This window comes from Rosa chinensis, chromosome 7 (genome assembly GCF_002994745.2).
Source record: "Rosa chinensis cultivar Old Blush chromosome 7, RchiOBHm-V2, whole genome shotgun sequence".
In the NCBI taxonomy this organism is placed as follows: Eukaryota; Viridiplantae; Streptophyta; class Magnoliopsida; order Rosales; family Rosaceae; genus Rosa; species Rosa chinensis.
This window is the reverse complement of record NC_037094.1, coordinates 2,120,516-2,141,740: the sequence shown is the minus strand read 5'-3', so window position 1 is coordinate 2,141,740 and position 21,225 is coordinate 2,120,516. Positions and strand designations below refer to the sequence as shown.

Here is a 21,225-nt window from a genome sequence, read left to right as displayed (position 1 = left end):
GGAGACTTGGATTTTGAAGGAATATGGAGTTACCAAATCTTGGACCAAGCTTTGTTGTTACGACAGGCATAGGTATTGCAGCAATCCTCTGATCTTTTCAAAGTGTGGTAAAAAGCGTTTTTTTTTTTTTTTTTGCAAAATATTCGGGATTTTATTGGTATGGGGTGGAGAATAAGGGAACTGAATCGTTCCGCTGGTTTGGGAGGACGTTACAGACGGTAATTACTTCTGTGGAAAACCTTAATCTTCTTAGGAGGCGGCCAGAACTACCTCGGAATGACTGTTATTAATGGATGAGAGTCCTGAAGTATTCTGTAATGAAGTTGGATAAGATTCTCTGTATCATAGATTTGTAAAATCATTACTTTCTTCATTATGCATAATATCTGAAAATTTCGCACCACCGTGTTAGTTGGCAAGGAAACCGTGACAAACTACAAGCAATCAAGCAGAGTTGAACAAAATAAACTTTTGTATCGAAGAAAAGTACCAAGAGGATAATGGTCGAGGACCTGCCTTTTAACAAGGATACAATGAGAAGATGTTGGATACAAAAGAAGTTGATAGATCAAAGTTGAAACACTCTTGTTACTTTCCAAACAGTTGACATGTTCAACAGGCAACAAAAATTTGTTTACTTTCGTGTTTCATGAAAATTTGTTGGCCAGTTGGCCATGATCTTGATCTAAACCACAGCAGATCAGAACTTTATGTTAGGAACGTTGTGGTACGGGGCACCCAATTACAACTGAAGTAGAAACTATGAAAATGAGTGAAGCACAAGATGATAGGCAACTTGTAGAAGGATTTCACTATAGCAAAATGATACAACAATTTCTCTACTGCAATAAGGAGAGCACAATTGAGAATACCCTCTCTCTTATAACAGAAGGAAATACACACTAACAAAGGAAAGACACTTGAGTTTTAGGAGAAACCTCCATTTTCTCTCTAAACTCCACTCCCTCTCTCTGTTTGTTTTCACTCACCACAACATGGGATTTCAACTCTATAACTCAAGACCTCTATTTATACTAGATAGAGGAGGTTACAACTAGCTTCTTAAAGCTTAAGAAACTTAGCTATAGATGAGTTGTAAATGCAATCTTTACAACTATCATATGTTGGAAAGTAAGCCACAAACTTTGACCTATCAACAACTTAAGTATGATGTAAGTCACAATCTTTGACCTATCAACAACTTAAGCATGAAGTAAGTCACAATCTTTGACTTATCAAAAACACCATGCTTATCAAGAACTTAAGCATGAAGCAAGCCTCCATTTTTGACTAATCAAGAAGATCATGCTTATCAAGAACTTAAGCATGAAGTAAGATGCACAAGTGGCTTTACTTCCACACTTTACTAGCTCATAAATGCCTACACCAAGCCCTCCATCTAAAGTACTAAGTAGGGCAAATTCACGAGTATCTATAATAGTAAGAATGGTCCAAGCTAGCTAGTTTTAAGTTATTTAAGACACTGGATGCAAGTAACAAGAGAATTCTATGGGACTAACATAATCTGGCATATATAAACCTCAAAACTAAGAAATAAGACGCTTCCATATAGTGAAAGTAATAAGCAAGTGCAAAAACTATTCCAAAAGATCAAGATATTGTTGCTTCTTACCTGCAGCTACTTGGTAAGAAGTAGCTTTGGCTTTGCTAAGAAAGACAAGGCTCCTTAACCTGTTTGGTCCTAAAATTCACAATTTGCAGACAGTCTGTTCTTACTATTACTTTACAACTTCTCGTGAAGCAAAATAGAACCGGAGGAGCGCATAATTCCACCTCACAAATCGAAAAAACCTCGACCAAGCTAAGTGCCTCCCCATATCTTGACATTGGCAAGCCCAAACGCAGGCTACATTTTCTCAAAGCTTCCGGCAACTTTAGCTCACGAAATAGTTCACTGAACGTATCAAACGCCCCAATGAATATTTCTTCGTCCCCTTTTTCTTATATCTGTTGTTGAACCCAATGAAAAGAATTGTTGACAAATTTTTTTTTTACTCTGTTGGAACCTAACAAGTACTCATGAGGCCTACAGTTGGTAGGAAGAGCAGCAGCACTGAGACGCTTCTTCCATGATCCCCGAGCTAACGAGTAAGCCTCAGCTCCAAGCAGGGAATAGGATTATGATAACTATACAGCCGGAACCCGAAACGACGTTAGGATGCTTCTTCTTCAGGAAAGTAGTGGTCTGACATTGCTGCTACATACTTAGGGATGACGGAGTTTCAATATTCTAGAGCAATATAGAACTTGTTGTTTTTTAATCTTTTAGGGATTAGGGTTTTTTCTTTGATAGGGAAGAGGGGTGTATGTGAATCTTACTGAGGTTGGATTTTTTTTATTTCTTATTTACTTTTATTTGAACATTTTAGATGAGAAATATCAAAAGGTAATTTAAATTTTTTGCTAATCGAAGCAGAGCACGAACGAGAGAAAAGTTCCTGTATGTTTCTATATATGATGAGACCAATACACCTATAGAAAGATTAAAACAGACGAAGAGAGACAAAGCCCAATTTAACAACAGAGCATACAAACAAAATCAGAGTATGACGTTAGTATTCTAAAAGCCAAACTTGGATCGAATGTTGTTGATAACATCATCATCTACTTGAAAGGCCTTGGTTAACACTGCATCAGGGATGGAAGGTGTCGAAGCAAACAGATTAAAAGAAAGCACAGAAGCGCCTGGTAAGTGGCTGTTGAAAGCTGTGAAGGCAAGGGCCTTCCCTTTTCCAACGTTTAGCTGAAAGTGAACAAGTCCCCTCGGAACCACAAACATCTGCCCAGCACTCAAGACCTTGGAGTAATACACATTGTTAGTTGTCACAAATCCCACAAGCAGCTTTCCTTTAATGACCACCCCAGACTCACTTGCACGAGGGTGTGAGTGTGGTGGATTGAGTCCACCAGGAGCAAAGTCAACTCTGTTCATCGATATCCCAAGGGTGTTCAGCCCGGGAAATGCAAGGACATTCCCAGCTGTTACAGTCGCTCTGTACAGATTGGTTGTGTTCCCTGCTTTGCTCAGTCCGTCAAAGAAAAAATCATCTGAGGTGATCTGCGATGAGGCCTTGCAAGGAAAGCCATTAACTGAGGGGGAGGCACTCACATCTGCGACACAGAAGTCTTGTAATGGATCAGGGTCTGCGGAATGGGAGGGCAGGGGAAGAAGAAGCATTACCAAAAGTGTAAGGCAGGATAGCTGGTGGAAGCTTAAGCCTGATGAGGTCAACATGGCTGCCAAAGACGTTTGCTTTCAAAATCAAGTACCCTCAGACCTTACAGACCCTGGTTCTCTATATTCTTGCCCTGCTGAGGTGAAATTTATTGGATTCAAGGCAACAACTAGAAACTACACAAACAACCTATCACAGCAAGAAACCAGAATTCAACAGAGTAGCATCAGCAATTATGATGGGGAGAATTCACCAAACCTATCATATACAATTAAGCAGTGATGCTTAATAATGGTCAAAAATCATATTCTAGAAATTGGTTGAGGTTAGTGGACCTTTGAAAAAGGATGCCGTGACAATTGACAAGTAGAGTATTGGAAACGTTTAAACAAGCTGATAATTTTCCAAACAGTTGACTGACTTGGTCAGCAACATTCACTTGTTATTTTGGTACCATCTAAGCTACATCTAAAGTATGATGCCTAATTTCCTACCAACTATGTACATACTTTAGATATTTCAGAGAGAAGAATACTGTCATGAGGCACTTGAGTATATATATAGTGGAATTATGAGACCTTGCAACATTTTATAGTGGTTGCAACAGTTGAATCGTCAAATAACCATTGAAGAGGTTAGTCATGACTCAGGAGAGTAGAGTTAAATAAGCATGACAAGGTGAAAGGAACATGTTTGCAGTCACTATATAAAAACCAATTAGAGTTCAAGCTTCATTTGAGAATTCAAAAGGACCTTGGCCCATAGGTAAATCTAATCCAACTACATCACCTTACATGCAATTGTTCCCAAAACACTGATGGAACTAGTACAGAATAATACGGGTTTTATCTTAAAGAAGACAAAAGTGACAAAGGCACAAAGGAAGAACATATTCATCCTAAAAACAAAGTTTTCTCTAAATTCTGTGTTCCAAATAATACAAATCAATAGCATGACCTAAACGTGGTAGAAACTGTGCTCTATTTGTATTAGACTAAAGGTGCTGGAATCAGCCTGACCTCTCAACCACAGCAGATCAGAACTTTCACCTCTTCAATTAACATCACCAAGTCCTGTATCTCAAGCATACTGGTCTGATTTCCTTTTACAGATCACGGGGCAAAAAGAGTCCAACTTTGCGAGGATCCATCTAGAAAGAAAGCTTCAAGGTTCTTATCAAAGTTTCATCCTGTATAAGTAAAATAAATCAGATAAAAAGTAATCAGACATTGACTGAACCTGCACACAAAAAACTGTAGGTAAAAAAGAAAAAAACTCATGGTGATACCTGTCTATGGCAGCTGTGCTGATCGGAATCACACCGGCTGAGGACACAAGAGCATCAACTGGAACATCATGTTGGGTGACCGATATAACTCCTTCATCCACTATCTGTGGAGAATACGACATTGCAACTGCAATAAAGCCGCCAATCTGATTAAAGTTAACAACATGACCATATAGTCAAACACACTCTAATTACTTTCATACTTGCAATAAAATTGACACATACCAAGGAGGGGCTGCTTCCAATTGCGTGCCTTCACAAGCTCTTGGTAGTTCCTCAGAAAAGTATCATAATAACTGTAGAAGACCACAGGTTAAGATCAATAATTCATAAATCTGAAAAAGATGTAAGTTTTTTGGTTAAGAAAATATGATACATAAGTTTCCATTTAAAATCTTAGATAGGGCAGAGGCAGTATTCACAGCTCTAGCAGCCTTATCTATAAGGAGGAAGTACAAAATGACATCTCCAAAAACTCAGCTCAATGGTACTTGAAAGACAAAATAAAATCTACATCTAAGCCAAGATGCACAATCATACCCTCCGCCTCGACCCAAACGTCTCCCAGATCTGTCAAATGCTAGTCCTGTAAGCAAGGAGGATAAGCAAATTCAGTCAACTACATTTTGGATTTGACACATATAGCAGATACTGAATTAATTAAGAAAACAGGAAGAGAAATTTTACCTGGTAAGAGGAACAAATCAACTGGATCACTTGCCTGTAAAACTGCACAAAGAGAGATCCTTTATCAGTTTAACCCAATCATATCTACAATTTTACATAATACTTAAATGAGTTAAATCTATGAAGCCACGGCATTCTTTCTTGCAAGAGTTTATTTACACCAAAGTGCCCAAATAAGAAAAAGTAAGACATTAAAAACAAACAAGATGCCAGGACTGAGGCTTTCTGGAAAACAAAGGCCAGACTAAACTACATCTGAGTGAAGCAGGCGAAATATGTCATGAGTTTCAAGAAAATGAAAAACTAAAGGCTCTCCACATCTTCTAACTGAGAATTACCCAGTCTGATAACACTCTGACGTCCAATCCTGGCTAAATTACTAGAGGGCCTCTTAAGAACTAGAAACACCGGTTAAAGCCATATGAATGACAAATGTTTGCACCCTAACATGGTTTTAGACAATCAGAGTATTTAGATAGTCCTACAGGTAAAGAGAAATGAAAGACACTAAACGTGACTATAAACTTTGAGGATGAATCAGAATCACCCGCAAATGGAGCAAAAGTTGAGACGCAATATCAGAATTATCATAGTTGATCCAATCCTAACTTTCGCGATCTTCCATTTCTAATAAGTTCAAAAGTTAATCTCAAATAATGAGGGCAGTAAGTCTAACTGGTGTTTGTGGTCTAAAGCACATAAACTACCAATAGCAAAGAATGACTACAAACTCTACAATGTATACATCACTGATAAGGCTTGTAAAAAGCAAGTGAAACACTACCATCTTCGCGTTCATTTCCATCAGCATCCACCGCAGCCGGTTCTAAAATATCCATCGAATTCGCAACCAGATCATCAACACTCGAAATGTTGAGCATTCTCATGTGACTATTCTTGTCCTCCACACGCGGCACATAAAGCTTTTTCCTCACTTGCACATCACCATCTTCACACAACACAACAAACAAACACATAACCAACCCAGAACTAAAACTCTCAACATTTTCCACATCAAGCTAAAGAACCAAACTTTCATCATGGGCACTCATAAAAAACACACCTTTACTCTTTAGAATCTCACCCAACACTTTAGAAGTATCAACTTCACGCAAAGCAGCACAGCTTATATAAGCACACAATCTCTCACTAGACTTAAACCATGGAGCTTCCAACACAATCCTCTGAATCGCATCATCTAAAAAAAAAAGATCAAAACTTTACACTCATTCAATGTACTCCAAACCAGAGAGAAACTACAAAGTGGGTCATTACCTTCCTGGGATCTAAGTACTGGGTCCATTGACTTCAGGGCCTTCCGGACCTTAGTTCGGAGCATCCGTTTTTGCTTGAACAAGTCATCGAGGTGGTCTTGGTTGTTGGTGGTCATTGTGATGAAGCGTTGGGAGAATGGAGGCGGTGATGGGCGGCGTAGGATAGCAGGGCGGCGGGAGATGGTGGCGGGTGGAGGTGGCGCTGCTAATGTGCACTGTTGGGTCATCAGCGCCACCAACAACCTTCTTGACATGTATGTATGTGTCCTCGTTGTCATTTTTGCTCTGTTTTTTTTTTTTATACTTGGTCCTTGCAGATGTTGGTTTTTATGTTTGAAGACACATAATGTTTTCTAATTTTTCCCCTCCTTATTTTAGGAGGAAAGTGAAATTTTGATAGATATTCTTATTGAGTGATAGTGAGTACGGGAAGGTGAAATTTTGATAGATAATCGTATTGAGTGATGGTGAGTGATTTTGACAGTCTGCGCTTAAAATGTTTTTGACCATGTGTTGTACTACTGGGTAATCAAATTTGGAGTGTTGGAATCTCATGCAAATTTAAAGACACAAAAACCAGCAGAGATAGCCTTAATTTAAGGGAAACTAATTTTCTTTCTAATTAGATCAATGTAGATTCAGGGGGGTGTATTGTATTTGGATTTGTGCAGACTTTTTTTAAATGACAGACTTTTTGAAAAGTCTACAGACTCTTTAAAAAGTCGATAGACTGTTATGGATTTCTTAAAAGCATTGATTTTAGCAACAAACTTTTATTGATTCATGAAAATCTATATACTTTATTTTGAATGACTTCTACAGATTTCTTATGATGTACAAAATAAAAAAAATAAAAAAACAAATGCAGCCCAAACACAAAACAAAATAATAACTTGTTGTCTCTTCAATGCTCCAGTATCTTCTAATAGAAATTGACTCAAATAAATGATTGTTAATCTGTCTAGCGAGTTTGTTCTCATTCTTAATCTCCCAACAACATAAATATACAATATAGATCACTTGATGTTTATGGTTAATTATTCTCATCAATTTTGTTTTCGCCGATTAACATATATTGTAGCAATATTGATCAATGTCTTGATCTATAATCAATCAATTGAAATTCAATTGTTCAACCTTTTTTTGAACCATAATATAAATTCAAATTAATGAGAATAATTAATTAATAAGATCAAATTTAGTATGGTTCAAGGTCTTAGGGTTAGACCACAATATTTGAGTTTTAGGGTTTCATAAATCATTTTTATTGCTATTAGGGTTCGAAGTATCACAATTGAAAAAAAAAAAACAAAAACAAAAAAACAAAAATCACATTCAACAACTACAATGAACATATTGGGTATCAAAAAAAGTTGATATCATAAAAAATTAGAGAAAAGACAAAAAATTAAGAAAGAGAGATGATGAAGGACAAACTTCTTCGTGCGTAGAGAGAATAACTTTGATAGACCTTTTTTTTTTTTTTGAAAAGGAAACTTTGATAGACTTTTTGAAATCTTTGGTCTGGAGGCTGGAAAATTATTGGAGTTTGTTATGTATAGTTAACACTACAAAGTCCATGATTATCCATGATTTTCTAATTCCATAAGTATGAATGATATTTTGAATACCTCTGTACTTTTATTCATTTTTAAAAGTCCTAATTGAATACCCCTAGATTTTGGTGGAATTCATGAAGTCTTTAAAAATCCTAATTGAATACCTCAAGACTTTCATGGACTGTTAAAAGTCTATATTGAATACACCCAGACTTTTAAATTCCATAGATTTCTTTAAAACTTCCACTAATTCCATATACAATACACCCCCCTCATTTTCTAATTAAATACCAGTAAGTAGATTTTTTTTTTTAAATAAAAGGCTGGTGCAGCTGCCCGCAAGCCTTGATTAATAAAACTGTCGAATACAAGAGGGGGGACATTGAGCCTAAACCCGCTATTTAGATTTTTTTCCGAAATAATAACAGAAATCTCTATAGGAGACTTGTATTCTAACAAGTACCAACTAGCAAAGAGTGCACAATTAGCTACTCTATTTGCTTTAACATAGCAGAAAGATAACTTGATATGTAACCCGATTATAACATAACATAATTACCAGCTTTAGCACAGCTTTCCTCTGATGTTAAGGCCGAAAAATAAATTCGACGACACTTTGTCTCATCCTGCCATTAGGCGGTAGCGACCATTTGACAAAGCAAAAAAACCGCCGCCTACCTAGAGCAGACAAGGCATATTTAGTGCATACACAAGCACAAGACCCTACTAGTCCTACACAACAAGTGTAGAGATTTATTGCACGCCAAAGACGCGACATAATGAAATAGCTGCTGAAAATAAAGCTAACAACAAAAATAAAATAGGTAGCCCATAAAGGGAGTCCTAGCCCAAGCCTTAATACAGGAAGCAAGAGAATTGCACATTGCCAGCCAAGCCTGGCCCAATCCACCACCGGCTAATGACCACCAAAGCCGCCTTGCCTGAAACTCCAGACCGCCACCACCAGCATGCCGAAAACACCCTTGCGCCATGGATGTTTCACCAGATCAAATCCAATAGATCCGATCCAAATGGATCAGTGCAACGTCGCGCTGCCACAAGCCCTCCACCACCCAGCAGCCTCCGGAGTCGCTCCTCCCATCCCCTCCGCTGATGAGGCCATCGATGAAAAGCCCAAATCTTGACAGCCACCGTGATTTCTCCTTACCCCAATCTGCACACTAGCACCAAAGACCCCCGATACAGACAAGGATGTCGATCGAGAGATCAGGCTTACTCCAGACCCTCACGGGTCGACGACGGCGAGAGGGCACGCCGCCGGACAGGGATGGAAGCTTGACTCGTGCTCTCAGACGGCTATTTTCGCTCGTGTTAGAATTCAAAAACACTTTGGTTAAATAGGAGGCGTGCCTTCAACACCTTAATTTGAATTATGTGAAGCACAAAATACACTTCTAGACTTTATCAATTAAGTATTGTTATCAAGATTTCTTATAATAGATAATAGAGCATGACAGAAGTGAATGACGACTCCGCATTAAGAATTAAAGGATTTAACATGAGAGAATATCTACGTTTGGTTATTAGACCCTTGGCGAGCCAAACTTGTCCAATCTCATTCGCATTCCAATCAAGGTTGAAATTTCACTTTGTAAGCACCTTTTTCACATAAAAGGCAGAAATGATCTCATATGCATTATACCGAAAATATATCATTTTACGAAACTATAGGAAAGAAATGAAAATACCCAAAAGACAGAAGCCAATTGCGAAAATAGATATAAACTCAAGGACCCCTACTGGGAAACTCACCACTCTGAATCTCTCTGTTTACAACTCACCTGCAACCAAAATCGAGCTTCACCACCCAATCCCCTCTCTCTCTCTCTCTCATCCCAAACCCTAACCCTAATCTCCTCCCACCTCGCCAACCCATGTCGACCTAGAACCTCCGCTCCACTCCATTTCCGGCGAGTCCAGCTCCCACCGCACCGCCAATCAAGACCTAAAATCTCCACCACGATGCCGCCGAAAGCCGATCTGGACCGTCAGATCGACCACCTGATGCAGTGCAAGCCTCTGACGGAGGCGGAGGTGAAGACGCTGTGCGAGCAAGCGAGGACGATCCTCGTCGAGGAGTGGAATGTGCAGCCGGTCAAGTGTCCGGTCACCGTCTGCGGCGACATCCACGGCCAGTTTCACGACCTAGTTGAGCTCTTTCGGATCGGCGGCAGTGCTCCCGATACCAATTATCTCTTCATGGGTGACTATGTAGGTCAGGAATTTCACATTGTGATCTTGCTTGATTATGTGAATTGATTTATCTGTTCATTTCATGTATAGTGAAGATTTGATAATGGAATGAGTTTTTGATAATGTGGTATCTTCAGTACTGAGTTTTCCATATGGGTTAGAAGATGTAAATGTGACTAAGAGGAGTTTCTAGCTGGTTATCCATGGTACATGGTGTTACTTGATAGATTAGACAGTAGCTCATTGTCTAGGAATGTAAATTAAGCTTCTTTCGGAGGACCTACTTAACCTACTAAGGAGTAAGGATGTGTTCTGTGCGGCCGCTACAACTTAGACGTTAACTTGTGTTCTGGGTGGATTGGATTAGTCACTAGTTACTACTTTGAAGTTTAATAGAATCCGCAGGCCTAACACATTGTTTAGTTGAGGTGGTTTATGTCCTATTTCGAATTGTGCTCATAGTTCGTCCATCCTAATTTTGGAGCACTTTGGTTATATGTGATACGAGTTGCGTGCTCTAGGGAAGGAGTAGTTGCATTTGTCGGTTTTGTTAAGGATCAGTATATTCTTCTGTTTCAGCAGAAACTGCTGTTCACAAAATTTTTCAGTATTCCTTTATTTTTGCTTTTTCTTATGCAGATCGAGGATACTACTCAGTGGAGACTGTCACACTTCTAGTGGCCCTGAAAGTACGTTACAGAGATAGAATTACAATTCTCAGAGGAAATCATGAGAGTCGGCAAATTACTCAAGTGTAAGTCTTACTCTTTTCAATTTTTCATTCCAAAAGTGGAACCTTATGAGTATTGATAGTGGAAGTAAGGTTGTGGAATAGACTACTGATGTGAAAGAAGTCCCGAATAGTCCTGTTGAAGAAGCAATTGAATATTTTCCAGATGGTTTTACCTTTATTGTCTTCATTATTGATAAATACTCCCAAGGAATTTAGTTCTTAACTTTCATAGGAAAACTTGTACCTGACTAGTATTTAAGGGTTCCTTGTTCTGATATACAAGTCCTAATTAATATATTTGAACTGTGAACTGTTGCTTTTTCAGGTATGGGTTTTATGATGAGTGTTTGAGGAAATATGGAAATGCTAATGTATGGAAGCATTTCACCGACCTTTTTGATTATCTGCCATTGACAGCTTTAATCGAGAGTCAGGTATTAGTTTTATGGATATTCTCTTATCCTTTTATCCCCCATTATCTCATTTAACAAGTGTTCTTTGCTTTTTATGATCCTTTTAGATCTTCTGCTTGCATGGTGGACTATCCCCCTCTTTGGATACATTGGACAATATTCGGGCTCTTGATCGCATACAGGAGGTACAGTAAAGTTTACCACTTCATGTGTACTTCAAAGCGCTATTACATTTTCATCTCCTCTAACATATTCCTCTTAGCAAGTCTGTTTAATGTACGTCATACCAACTGACAAGTATATAAGTGAATCATTAGTTGTCACGGAGTAATTTGCACTTCAAAGTTTAATTTGTAGATTAATATATCTAAAGCCATCTCTGATCTTGCATACTGAGCTTATCTGCTTGACTGCTGTTAATTTTTCTGAAATATAGCTCGAGTTACAATGATCTGTTATCTAACCCATTATGCTTTTTCAATATTAGATCCTCACGTATAAATGTAGACAAGAGAAGCTAAGAGAACTTAACATGTAAAACAACACAATAATTATTTGGGGCTTGTTTTGAAGTCTCTCATGTTAGACATTTTTTGAGATATTAATGTACCTACAGCCATAAACATCTCTTTAAAGTGTAAACTGGTCTGGCATTGTCATATCATGATGTATGTGGTGCATGTATGGAAGTTTGGTTTTTAATCCATGTCTTCCCTTGAGCAGGTTCCTCATGAGGGCCCAATGTGTGATCTCTTGTGGTCTGATCCAGATGATCGATGTGGTTGGGGAATATCTCCTCGAGGTGCAGGGTATACTTTTGGTCAAGATATAGCAGCTCAGTTTAACCATACTAATGGGCTGAGTCTTATTTCTAGAGCTCACCAGCTTGTTATGGAAGGCTACAATTGGTGCCAGGTTAGTTCATAAGAAGCAGAAATTTTTTTTCGGATTAATGCTTTCAAAGTTCAATTGTTTGAATTCTGCTTTATCATTTTAGGAAAAGAACGTTGTAACTGTATTTAGTGCTCCAAATTACTGCTATCGATGTGGCAATATGGCTGCAATCCTCGAGATTGGAGAGAATATGGAGCAGAATTTCCTTCAATTTGACCCAGCACCTCGTCAGGTTGAACCCGATACAACACGAAGAACTCCAGACTATTTTTTGTAATCCACATAACTTTACCACCGATTAGCTATTCTTCTTGTTCCTTGTCGTGTTTTTTGTAGATTTGTCTCACAAAGAAGATGAGTTTTGATGTTCAGTTGAGAAAGTGACAGAAAGAAAACATATCATTCTTTTGGTTAGAGTTGTTCTGCTGCTTAATTCATGTGATTTATAGAATTTTCTTGGTAACAATTGCATCTTGTATTGAAATAGTTGAAAAGGATGACGGAAACCACAATGAAAAACTGTGTTTTAAGAGCTGCATTTTAATTCAGTAGTAGAAAGCTTGTTTCCAAATTCAATCTCATAACCTTCTTGCATCAGATCAATCTATGAAACTTCTTACATTAGATAAATCTTGTTTCTAGTAGACAAACCCTAATTTACAACATTGCTGTCCTATGCGTGGTTTTGAGTAATCCTCTCACTGTTTCTTTGTAATTCGCTTACTGTTTCTTTATGAGCTCTTTTAGGATGAACTTGCACTCCTAAACATAGCTTAGGTTCAGGGTGTTGATGTATAGAGCAAAAAAATTGGTAAAAAAATTTCTATTTAGAAAGGGATTATAAGTACAGAAAAATCATATGCTTTTGGATCCATACATGAAGCAACAACTCTACTGAAAGAGAAAAACTCTATGAATTAATACATTTCAAGCAATGCCTTCTGGTCCTCCAGGTCCTCCAGGTCCTTCCTTTTGGGGTTTTGCTTGTCAGCTATGTAAACTGTTTCACCTCTCCTTTCTACCTTCTCTGAATCTCTGGCATCACGAAAAACCGACAGTATCCTAGTTTCTTCATTATCAAAGTAGATTAAGTACAGGTTAGTCAACTAAGCCATGGTTCATGCATAATCAAGGAGTATTTTGTAATGAAGAATTCAAAATTACAGAACATGAATCGAAGCTTCAAGCTATCTAATTAAAGAAATAGGGAAAAAATATTGAAACAAAAGTTTGTAAGATTCATAAGAAATTACCATTAGAACCAACTTTTTACTATAGAAGTAAGGTCTTTTTGTTCCTTTTTCTGTTCTTCTGGAGACATTTTGTTTTGTTCTTCCGGAGGAATCTTATTTTGTTCATTTGAAAGCGTCTTCTTTTGCTCATTTTGTTCCTCTGGAGGCGTCTTACTTTGTTCCTCCGGGGGCATATTGTTTTGCTCCTTATTTTGTTCTTCGGATGGCGTCTTACTTTGCTCATTCTTTTGTTCTTGTGGAGGCGTCTTACTTTGCTCCTTTTGTTCCTCTGGAGGCGTCTTACTTTGCTCCTTCTTTTGTTCCTCTGGAGGTGTCTTGTTTTGCTCCTTTTGATCCTCCGGAAGCTTCTTGTTTTGCTCCTTTTGTTCCTCCGAAGGCATCTTACTTTGCTCCTTTTGTTCCTCCGGATGCGCCTTATTTTGTTCCTCCGGAGGCGTCTTGTTTTGCTCCTTCTTTTGTTCCCCTGGAGGCGTCTTGTTTTGCTCCTTTTGTTCCTCCGAAGGCGTCTTACTTTGCTCCTTTTGTTCCTCCGGAGACTTCTTATTTTGTTCCTCCGGAAGCGTCTTGTTTTGCTCCTTCTTTTGTTCCTCCGAATCCGTCTTGTTTTGCTCCTTCTTTTGTTCCACCGGAGGCGTCTTGTTTTGTTCCTCAGTAGGCAGATTCACTAGGTGCCGGAGCTTCTGTAAATTTTGAGTTATCTCTGTCAAAAGTTTTGTTCCTTCACTATGTTTCTCAAGTGTCTTAGCAGCATACTCTAGGAATCCGGTGTCAGATTCAAGAGCCTTCACTCTATCACTAAGATGAGACAACAGCGACAATTGCCTTGTTAGGGCAGCTTTGTTTCCATTTCCTGCAATATTAGAAACAGTAATTATTCATTTTTCGAAAATTCAAAACAATTATACATACTCATTTCAAACTTGACTGTTTATGGTTGTATGTGTTACCTATCTCATCCTCATTCAGACCATCTGGCAAGAACCCATTAGATGATGAGTTTCTCATCTTGTCTAGTTTCTTGAACCGCCCAAGTAGGTAAGTCTTCTCCCCTTTCAGTGGTTTCAAACTTTCGCCGTGGGCAGCCTCTGCATTCTCTTCCTTTGCTGACCCGGCTTGATCATTTTGCATGTTGTTTGCGCCATACTTTACGCTCAGAGGAGTACCACATTCACCAGCCTCATCTTGGTCCTTGTAGACAAATTCCTTCAACAATCCATATTTCTCCCTATAAGCCTCTATTTCAGCCTCTAAAACCCTGAGATCATCTTCTCTCTTGGCAAGCAAATCATATGTTGCTTCCAGGGCTTCTTGGTCATACTCCGCCTGCTCCTCCATCATTCTCTGATATTGCAATGCCTCCATCTGAACAGCAGCCTTCTCTGCTTGTAGCCTTGTGATCATAGCCATTGCATTGTTGGCTGCTACAGCTGAAGCACTTCTTTCTTCATCGAGTTCCATGTACAAAGCCATCAGTGACTTCCTGTCCAAGCGGACCTGTCTCTTCAGACGGTGCAAAATTGAATCACAATCTGCATCATTTGGAAGATTTCCATCAACCGATTCCAAAGCAAACTCGCTCTTTTCGAGTGGTGATTTCTTTGAAATCCTCATAGCCACCCTAGGACTATTTTGAGCTGAATCTGAAAGTGGGATTCCAAAGAACCTGTTTCCTCTGCCATATATAGGAGTCCTGTTAGCATCATCAGCTAACTCATCACCTTCTGTCAATAATGGCAATGTAGCAGCTTTCGGATCTTCCTTTTCTGCAGACACAAAATCCATCCGCTAAATCATTCATGCTTGGAAAAACACGTATCCATAATGTTATATTAAGAGCTATTGGAATTAGGAATAATATCTTAAACTCTTCATAACCATAAGTGACTAGTAAAGAAACCAAAATAATTTTGTGTGTTTAGGAGACTCACGATTTTTCATGTGTGTTCCATACACATCCTCTGGAAGCTCAGACTCATTATCAGACATAAACTTGAGTTCTGGATATCGAATAGGGGGCAAGTCCAAACCAGGATTATCATCATTTCTCCCTGCGGGTGCTCGTGGAGAAGGCGTAGGAGCTTGCGCTAGCCCGCTAACACTCTTTGCTTTTGAGTAGGAGGAAGCTGAACTCAACTTCAATGGCGCCCCGCAACATGAACACCCTATGGTCATGCTGTCCCTACTCTTCTCAATCGACCCTGCATCCTCCCATGTCCTTGCTGCAGGCACACTCAACTGAATTTGATGTTCATCATCCTCCACAAAGCACTCGAGATCCTTGTGCAAGATCCCAACTAGGGACTTGTATGTGTCAAAATCAGACTCTTTTTCGGTTGCAAATGAAAGAAGACATGCCTCACACATCTTTCTTATGTCGGATAGCCTCTTGTGGTTGTGGCAGTAAGCAAGGTATGAGACATCTTTCTTGTGTGATTCACATATGGAATCATTATAATAGAAATCACGACCTCTGTTAACGAGAATGTGATCGATCCTGGAGCAAAGCCAGCAGGGGTATCTGAGCTCAAATAGCTTGGCGAATTCATTGGCAACAAAAGCAAAAAGGCCATCAATGAAGAGCAGAATGATCAAGGCCCATTCAAGCACAGCATAGACCATGAAGCGTGAGAGCTCTCCCATGTTTCGCTCCACATAAAGGGTGAAGCGTCCCTTTGTTATTGTTTTCTTGTTTGAACTCATGAAACAAACGTAATATACCAAGAACTTTTGGTGGGTTTAGATTGGAAATTTGAAGGTTGTTATGAATATGGAGTCCAAAAATGAGAGTACTCAGAGGCTGATGAGAAGGAAGATCATGACCTTGGTGGAGCAGACCGTGCCTAGATCATGACCTTTCTCCCTGTACCTGTGTGTGTTTGAGTCTAAAGAAGGAGAAGGGTAATGTTCCAAATCAAGGTTTTAAGTTTTGGGTGGTGGAATTCATTTGCCTACATATAGGAAAAAAGCTTGGGAAAAATGGCGGTTCCTAGGCTAATTGTGTACCTGAAATAACGGCCTATCGTGCACTTTCCAACCAATTGGATGAGATAAACGCCAGCGTTTCACTGGGAAGAAATTTTAGGATAGAATATGGGTCTTTCTAAATGTACCCAGCAAAAATCTAAGTATACCCAGCAATATATTTATTTTTAAATATCTTTAAATGTGTCTAATTAAACACAATAATTATTCCTAAAATACCCTCATAAAATATACCCAGCAACCGCTCTGCAGACGCTGTTCTACTTGTCAACTTCAACAATTTCGATTCAGCCGTGATCCATTGAACACACTAATATGATACTTTCACATCTTTTTATTACCCAGATCATCGCCGTCATGATTAAGGATGTCGCTAATATTATTCCTTCAACTGCCTATCGTGGTCTAATTCTATTTTCTATCTTCATCTCATTCCTTCAAAACTTCATTTACCAATCGAGCCTACATGAGCACAAATAATTAAATTTCAGCAAATTTTTGATGTTTCACTCAAATCAAAATTCAGAGTTTCTCCATCAATTTAAAATATTCAATACAAAAGAGAAAAACAAAATCACTACGCACTTCATTTTTGTCTAATCTGGGCAAGCCATTCAAAGTCCTTATTGATTGAGAAAGTTGCTTTACTTCATTCACTTCACTTTTGATAGTGCTTTTTATTATAAACTTGGCGTTGGGATTGAAAACTTCAAATAGGAACTGGGGGATTGATGGAGATATCGGTTATAAAGAGCTAGGCAGGTTTTGTTTGTCAATTAGTTTTTTTTGCTGGGTATATCGTTTTAAAGAGGGGGATATTTTGGAGAAATCAGTTTGTTTAATTAAAAGTATTTACAAATAAATATATTGCTGAGTTTACTTAGATTTTTGCTGAATATATTTAGAAAGACCCTAGAATATATAGCCTGTCACGATGAGATGTGCCTTCCATTATGTTTGTTCAATGTTCATGGTACTTTTTCTTTTTGAATTTTTAAAGACCAAAGAGTTAAATTTCATATTACAAACGTAAGTTCATCTTGATTAAAGTAGAAGTTCATTCAAGGAAAAATAGGTAACCGAAGTGAGTAATTTCTTTGGTTCAAATATATAACTATATCAAGATTTATAGCATTACATAAAACAGGCTGCCCGAAGGTTACTACTTCCTCATCTCTTGCATACACGGTAACTACTTAGCCTAATCAAGGAGGTCATTTTGATGAAACCCAGGCAACTGTGAAGGAGCTAGCTCGAAGACAAAACATTTGCAGACATATAAGGCGATCTGCTCCCCTGGACCTGAAAATTCAGTTGATTCAGTAAGTATATTTTGATACTCTGGCTCTTGCTTCGATAGATATGTAACAGAAAGAACATCTCGATGACATTTGATGTAATGGAAGCTGTATACATCTTAGGCGAGGCAATATGGCAGTTATTCAAGAGGTGGGTATTTGAGAATGTGAGGAACTATGGAGAAGCACACAAATGTTCAATAACATCAATTAGATGGGTTCAATTACCTGCAACAAACTAGTAGGAATTTGGATAAAACCCTGCAGCAGAAGATCCACATTTTCCAGAGTGCCTTGTGGAACAGGTGTTATCACATATAGCAAGCCTTTGAGTGTGTCAATGCTCCTCACAATTCCTAGTTCAACAGACATCAAATAAATGCTAGCATTCATTGGTTGGTTTCACTTTCAGACCAAAATAAAAGAATAAATATAACCATAGTCGTATAAAAGTCCATGGAAATCATTCAAACATATAAATTTTGTTTTTGTGAACTGCATTACATGTTTGATTGGAAAATCTATCTTGTAATCCAGAGTTCAAGACACAAGAACCAGAATACATAAAACAATGAGCACAGATGTGTACACACACATAAAATCAGACAAATCTGGCAGCAATAAGTTGCAAAAGTAACTTACCAAGACCAACACACCATGGTAAATCTTTTGAGCCTTCAGTGCTAACTGCCAAGCCAACAATGCTTCCATTCAAACTATAGAAGATCTCAGTACCTGGGACCTAGCACAGAAAAATTGAACTATTATAGACATTGAACAGAATTCCAATGTTGACAGAGAATTGAAATTATGAGGTAGTTCAGTAATCACCACTAAGCTTACTGTTAAAATGTCCTCTAAAAACAGGAATAGTATAAAATCCTGTAGTACTTGTCAACGACCAAGATTTTAAAATTTCCACAATATGCAGTGAGTCAATCAACTGTTAGAACTGACCTGACAATGGAGATGCCTAATCTTAATGCTAGATATTGGAACTTCATAAGGAGGGTGAGATGCCAAAGCATTAGCAAGTTCTTTGATTGTAGAAATGTTCAAGTTACTTGAAAAGCACTGCCTGAAATAAGCCATTAAACGTATATCGCGCAGCAGCCGTGCATCCTTTTGGACTAGAACCCTGCAATATAATGGAGATAAGATGTAAGACAGAACCAGCACATTCATACATAATCTCATCTTCTAGCAAGCCTATGCTACTTATCAAAGCACAAAAAGCTAAATAAATGACTGACATTAAATAATATTTCAGACTTTAATTAACAGCAATCACCTCCTACAAATTCTTTTCAAGTACAAAAATTTGGCACTTGGAATAGAGCTGATAGATGGTCAAGGGAAAGAAGAATACTAAATAGTAATGAACCTTGCAGTAAAATAAAAAAAAATGAAAATACCATTAATGAATCTACTCACAAGGTGGGAAAGCAAAAACTGTACTAATAAGTTGCATTCAAGTAGAGCTTTCCAGACAGTCTTGAAGACAGAGAACTTACGATCTATTCAAAGAGTCCTGACGAGCTGAACTGATCTCTGTTAGATTTACCATACCATCATAATCCTCATCTAACCAGAATCGCCCATCTGGTAGATTCTTACTCTGAGCAGATATGTTTATTTTAACAACATGGGTAGGGGAAATATACTTCAACATATCCACCAAAATATCATAGCCAATACCTAGAACACAAGGAGAAGGAGGAAATCATTTATAATATATACAGACAAAAAACTCATCAAAGAAGATTCACAACTTCGGCGTTGGCTCAAATAGTGCATGACCAGGGTGGAACTTGAGTTAAGTGTCAGTTTGCATCTCACTGGGAAAAGGACTAAGTGGGAAAAAAAAAAACAAACAAAACAACCAAAAATCATCACAAGATTGGGAGAACCTGTTCAATTGCATCTAAAAGGGGCCAATTAGACCAAGTTAAAGACCGTACCTTTCACCCATCCAGGTGTATTCACAACGAGAGGCAATCCAATATTATTAGAGTTATCACTGTTGCAGTACTCCTTCCGATAGTAATCATATAAAGCACATATACAATTTAAGTATGTTGTTGGATTCCTTTTCGAAGAAACATCGCCAAAGAACAAACATCTGAGGAAAAGAGACGACATATCAGTTATCAGAATCCAAGATTATTTTCTTGAACAAAAAACAGATGAAGACGGCCTATACATGTAGTGGCATTACGTATAACTTGCATTCAGAAGATCCATAAACATATACAACTCATGTTATGAACATGTAATGTGTGTTATAAACCGGTAACAGTTATCTTGATACCAACTCCAAACAGCCCCAAGTTTCCATACCAATCAAATAGCTCCTAATTCCTCAACTATTCCACATCAATAAGGCATCAACTCTACTATATCCTTATTCCAAGCCCTATATTTTCCCATTTTTATGGCTAGAAAAGACTTCCCATATTACACAACAATATCCACAAGGACCTTCCCATATAATAATCAAAATTTCGATGAACCTTGCCTTGGTTACAAAATGCAGTTCAGAAAAAGAAGTATCCAACAATACATAGTAAGTCTAATGTAGTAGTAAAAACCATAATCATTCAAACCATAGCTAGGAAGATAAACACTCCATACCTCTCCGCCGTCTTCAAATGTGGGATTGTCAAATCTATTTTTAACCAAAAAAAAAGCCACAATTAGTAACCTCACCAAAAAAAAAATTGCAGAAACTAAACAACTACCTGGAGTAACTTCATCTACTACAGTAAGAGATAGAAACCCAGGAGGACTAAACTCAGGTTGACCCACATCTGTATCCAAGTACCCAACTTTCTTATACCTGCAAACACAAAGCATCAAACTTTGAAATTCCAAACACAACCCAAAACTGAAAAAAAGATTAAAACTTTTGAGTACAAATTTGAATTGAGCTAACTGACCGGTGGAGAAGAATGTTGAGGAGGTAGCGGGAGAAGGTGGACTTTCCACAGTTCTTGGCGCCACAGACTAAGACAATGGGCGGCGGCGAAGCGACGGAGGCTTGTGCGACGGCGTCGGCGGCGTCGGACCATTCTGGCGGTATGTAGATGTTCGGCGACGGGTTTTCAGGTCCTGAAATTGAAGCCATGAGAGAAGTGAAGTCTTTTACTGCGTGCTTTTGAAGTTGTGAGAAGCAGAAGCAGAGAAGAGCGGCTTTTGAGAGTGTATAGCAATGGCACACGTTGGTTTTGTGATTGCTCTAACAATGAAATACGCATGGGTTCTAAAGCCCGCTGGGGAAGACGGTTCGGTTCGGTCCGGCTCGGGTTTGGGTTTATACTTCAAATTAGTTCCGAAGTCCCTTTAATTTTTGACTCATAGGAATCTATTTTTTGAACAGAACAGTATCAAATAAATGGATGGTTTATTGTGTCATTCTGGCTCGCCAAGTAGT

At 38.4% G+C, this 21,225-nt stretch overlaps 5 protein-coding genes and 1 long non-coding RNA gene across 7 annotated transcripts; 1 reads left to right on the top strand and 5 right to left on the bottom strand.

Annotated features, from left to right (window-relative positions):
• Nucleotides 1-2,443: 2,443 nt before the first annotated feature.
• LOC112180538 (germin-like protein subfamily T member 2) lies at nucleotides 2,444-3,526 on the bottom strand. Its single transcript, XM_024319096.2, has one exon. The coding sequence runs from the start codon at nucleotides 3,254-3,256 to the stop codon at nucleotides 2,582-2,584; it is 675 nt and encodes a 224-aa protein (XP_024174864.1). The 5' UTR covers nucleotides 3,257-3,526; the 3' UTR covers nucleotides 2,444-2,581.
• Nucleotides 3,527-3,904: 378 nt separating this feature from the next.
• LOC112180537 (5-formyltetrahydrofolate cyclo-ligase, mitochondrial) lies at nucleotides 3,905-6,739 on the bottom strand. 2 transcript variants are annotated; one of them, XR_005804227.1, is made up of 8 exons: nucleotides 6,448-6,739; nucleotides 6,236-6,370; nucleotides 5,957-6,121; nucleotides 5,173-5,214; nucleotides 5,026-5,071; nucleotides 4,711-4,781; nucleotides 4,486-4,631; nucleotides 3,905-4,386 (listed from the first exon to the last, which is right to left on the bottom strand). XR_005804227.1 is itself a non-coding variant. In XM_024319095.2 (8 exons), the coding sequence occupies exons 1-8, from the start codon at nucleotides 6,722-6,724 to the stop codon at nucleotides 4,374-4,376; spliced, it is 876 nt and encodes a 291-aa protein (XP_024174863.1). In that variant the 5' UTR covers nucleotides 6,725-6,739; the 3' UTR covers nucleotides 3,905-4,373. The 2 variants fall into 2 exon arrangements, 1 of the variants encoding a protein (XP_024174863.1); XM_024319095.2 differs by having other exon boundaries at nucleotides 4,486-4,612.
• Nucleotides 6,740-9,771: 3,032 nt separating this feature from the next.
• Nucleotides 9,772-12,791, top strand: LOC112180536 (serine/threonine-protein phosphatase PP2A catalytic subunit). Its single transcript, XM_024319094.2, has 6 exons — nucleotides 9,772-10,241; nucleotides 10,859-10,973; nucleotides 11,278-11,386; nucleotides 11,473-11,550; nucleotides 12,089-12,280; nucleotides 12,363-12,791. Exons 1-6 carry the CDS (start codon nucleotides 9,989-9,991, stop codon nucleotides 12,534-12,536), a joined length of 921 nt encoding a protein of 306 aa, XP_024174862.1. The 5' UTR covers nucleotides 9,772-9,988; the 3' UTR covers nucleotides 12,537-12,791.
• A 276-nt stretch (nucleotides 12,792-13,067) lies between these two features.
• On the bottom strand, nucleotides 13,068-13,760 carry LOC121050428. Its single transcript, XR_005802936.1, has 2 exons — nucleotides 13,513-13,760; nucleotides 13,068-13,328 (listed from the first exon to the last, which is right to left on the bottom strand). It is a non-coding gene; the product is annotated as an uncharacterized LOC121050428 (long non-coding RNA).
• A 15-nt stretch (nucleotides 13,761-13,775) lies between these two features.
• LOC112180534 (probable myosin-binding protein 5) lies at nucleotides 13,776-16,409 on the bottom strand (the record flags this gene model as incomplete). The annotated part of the gene is made up of 3 exons (XM_024319093.2): nucleotides 15,441-16,409; nucleotides 14,460-15,275; nucleotides 13,776-14,362 (listed from the first exon to the last, which is right to left on the bottom strand). Coding segments are annotated over exons 1-3 (2,175 nt in total), but the record flags the coding sequence as incomplete, so codon positions are not given.
• Nucleotides 16,410-17,532: 1,123 nt separating this feature from the next.
• On the bottom strand, nucleotides 17,533-21,111 carry LOC112179323 (polynucleotide 5'-hydroxyl-kinase NOL9). Its single transcript, XM_024317713.2, has 9 exons — nucleotides 20,732-21,111; nucleotides 20,534-20,631; nucleotides 20,427-20,460; nucleotides 19,754-19,914; nucleotides 19,307-19,490; nucleotides 18,750-18,930; nucleotides 18,435-18,534; nucleotides 18,021-18,148; nucleotides 17,533-17,796 (listed from the first exon to the last, which is right to left on the bottom strand). Exons 1-9 carry the CDS (start codon nucleotides 20,917-20,919, stop codon nucleotides 17,743-17,745), a joined length of 1,128 nt encoding a protein of 375 aa, XP_024173481.1. The 5' UTR covers nucleotides 20,920-21,111; the 3' UTR covers nucleotides 17,533-17,742.
• Between the last annotated feature and the right edge of the window lie 114 nt (nucleotides 21,112-21,225).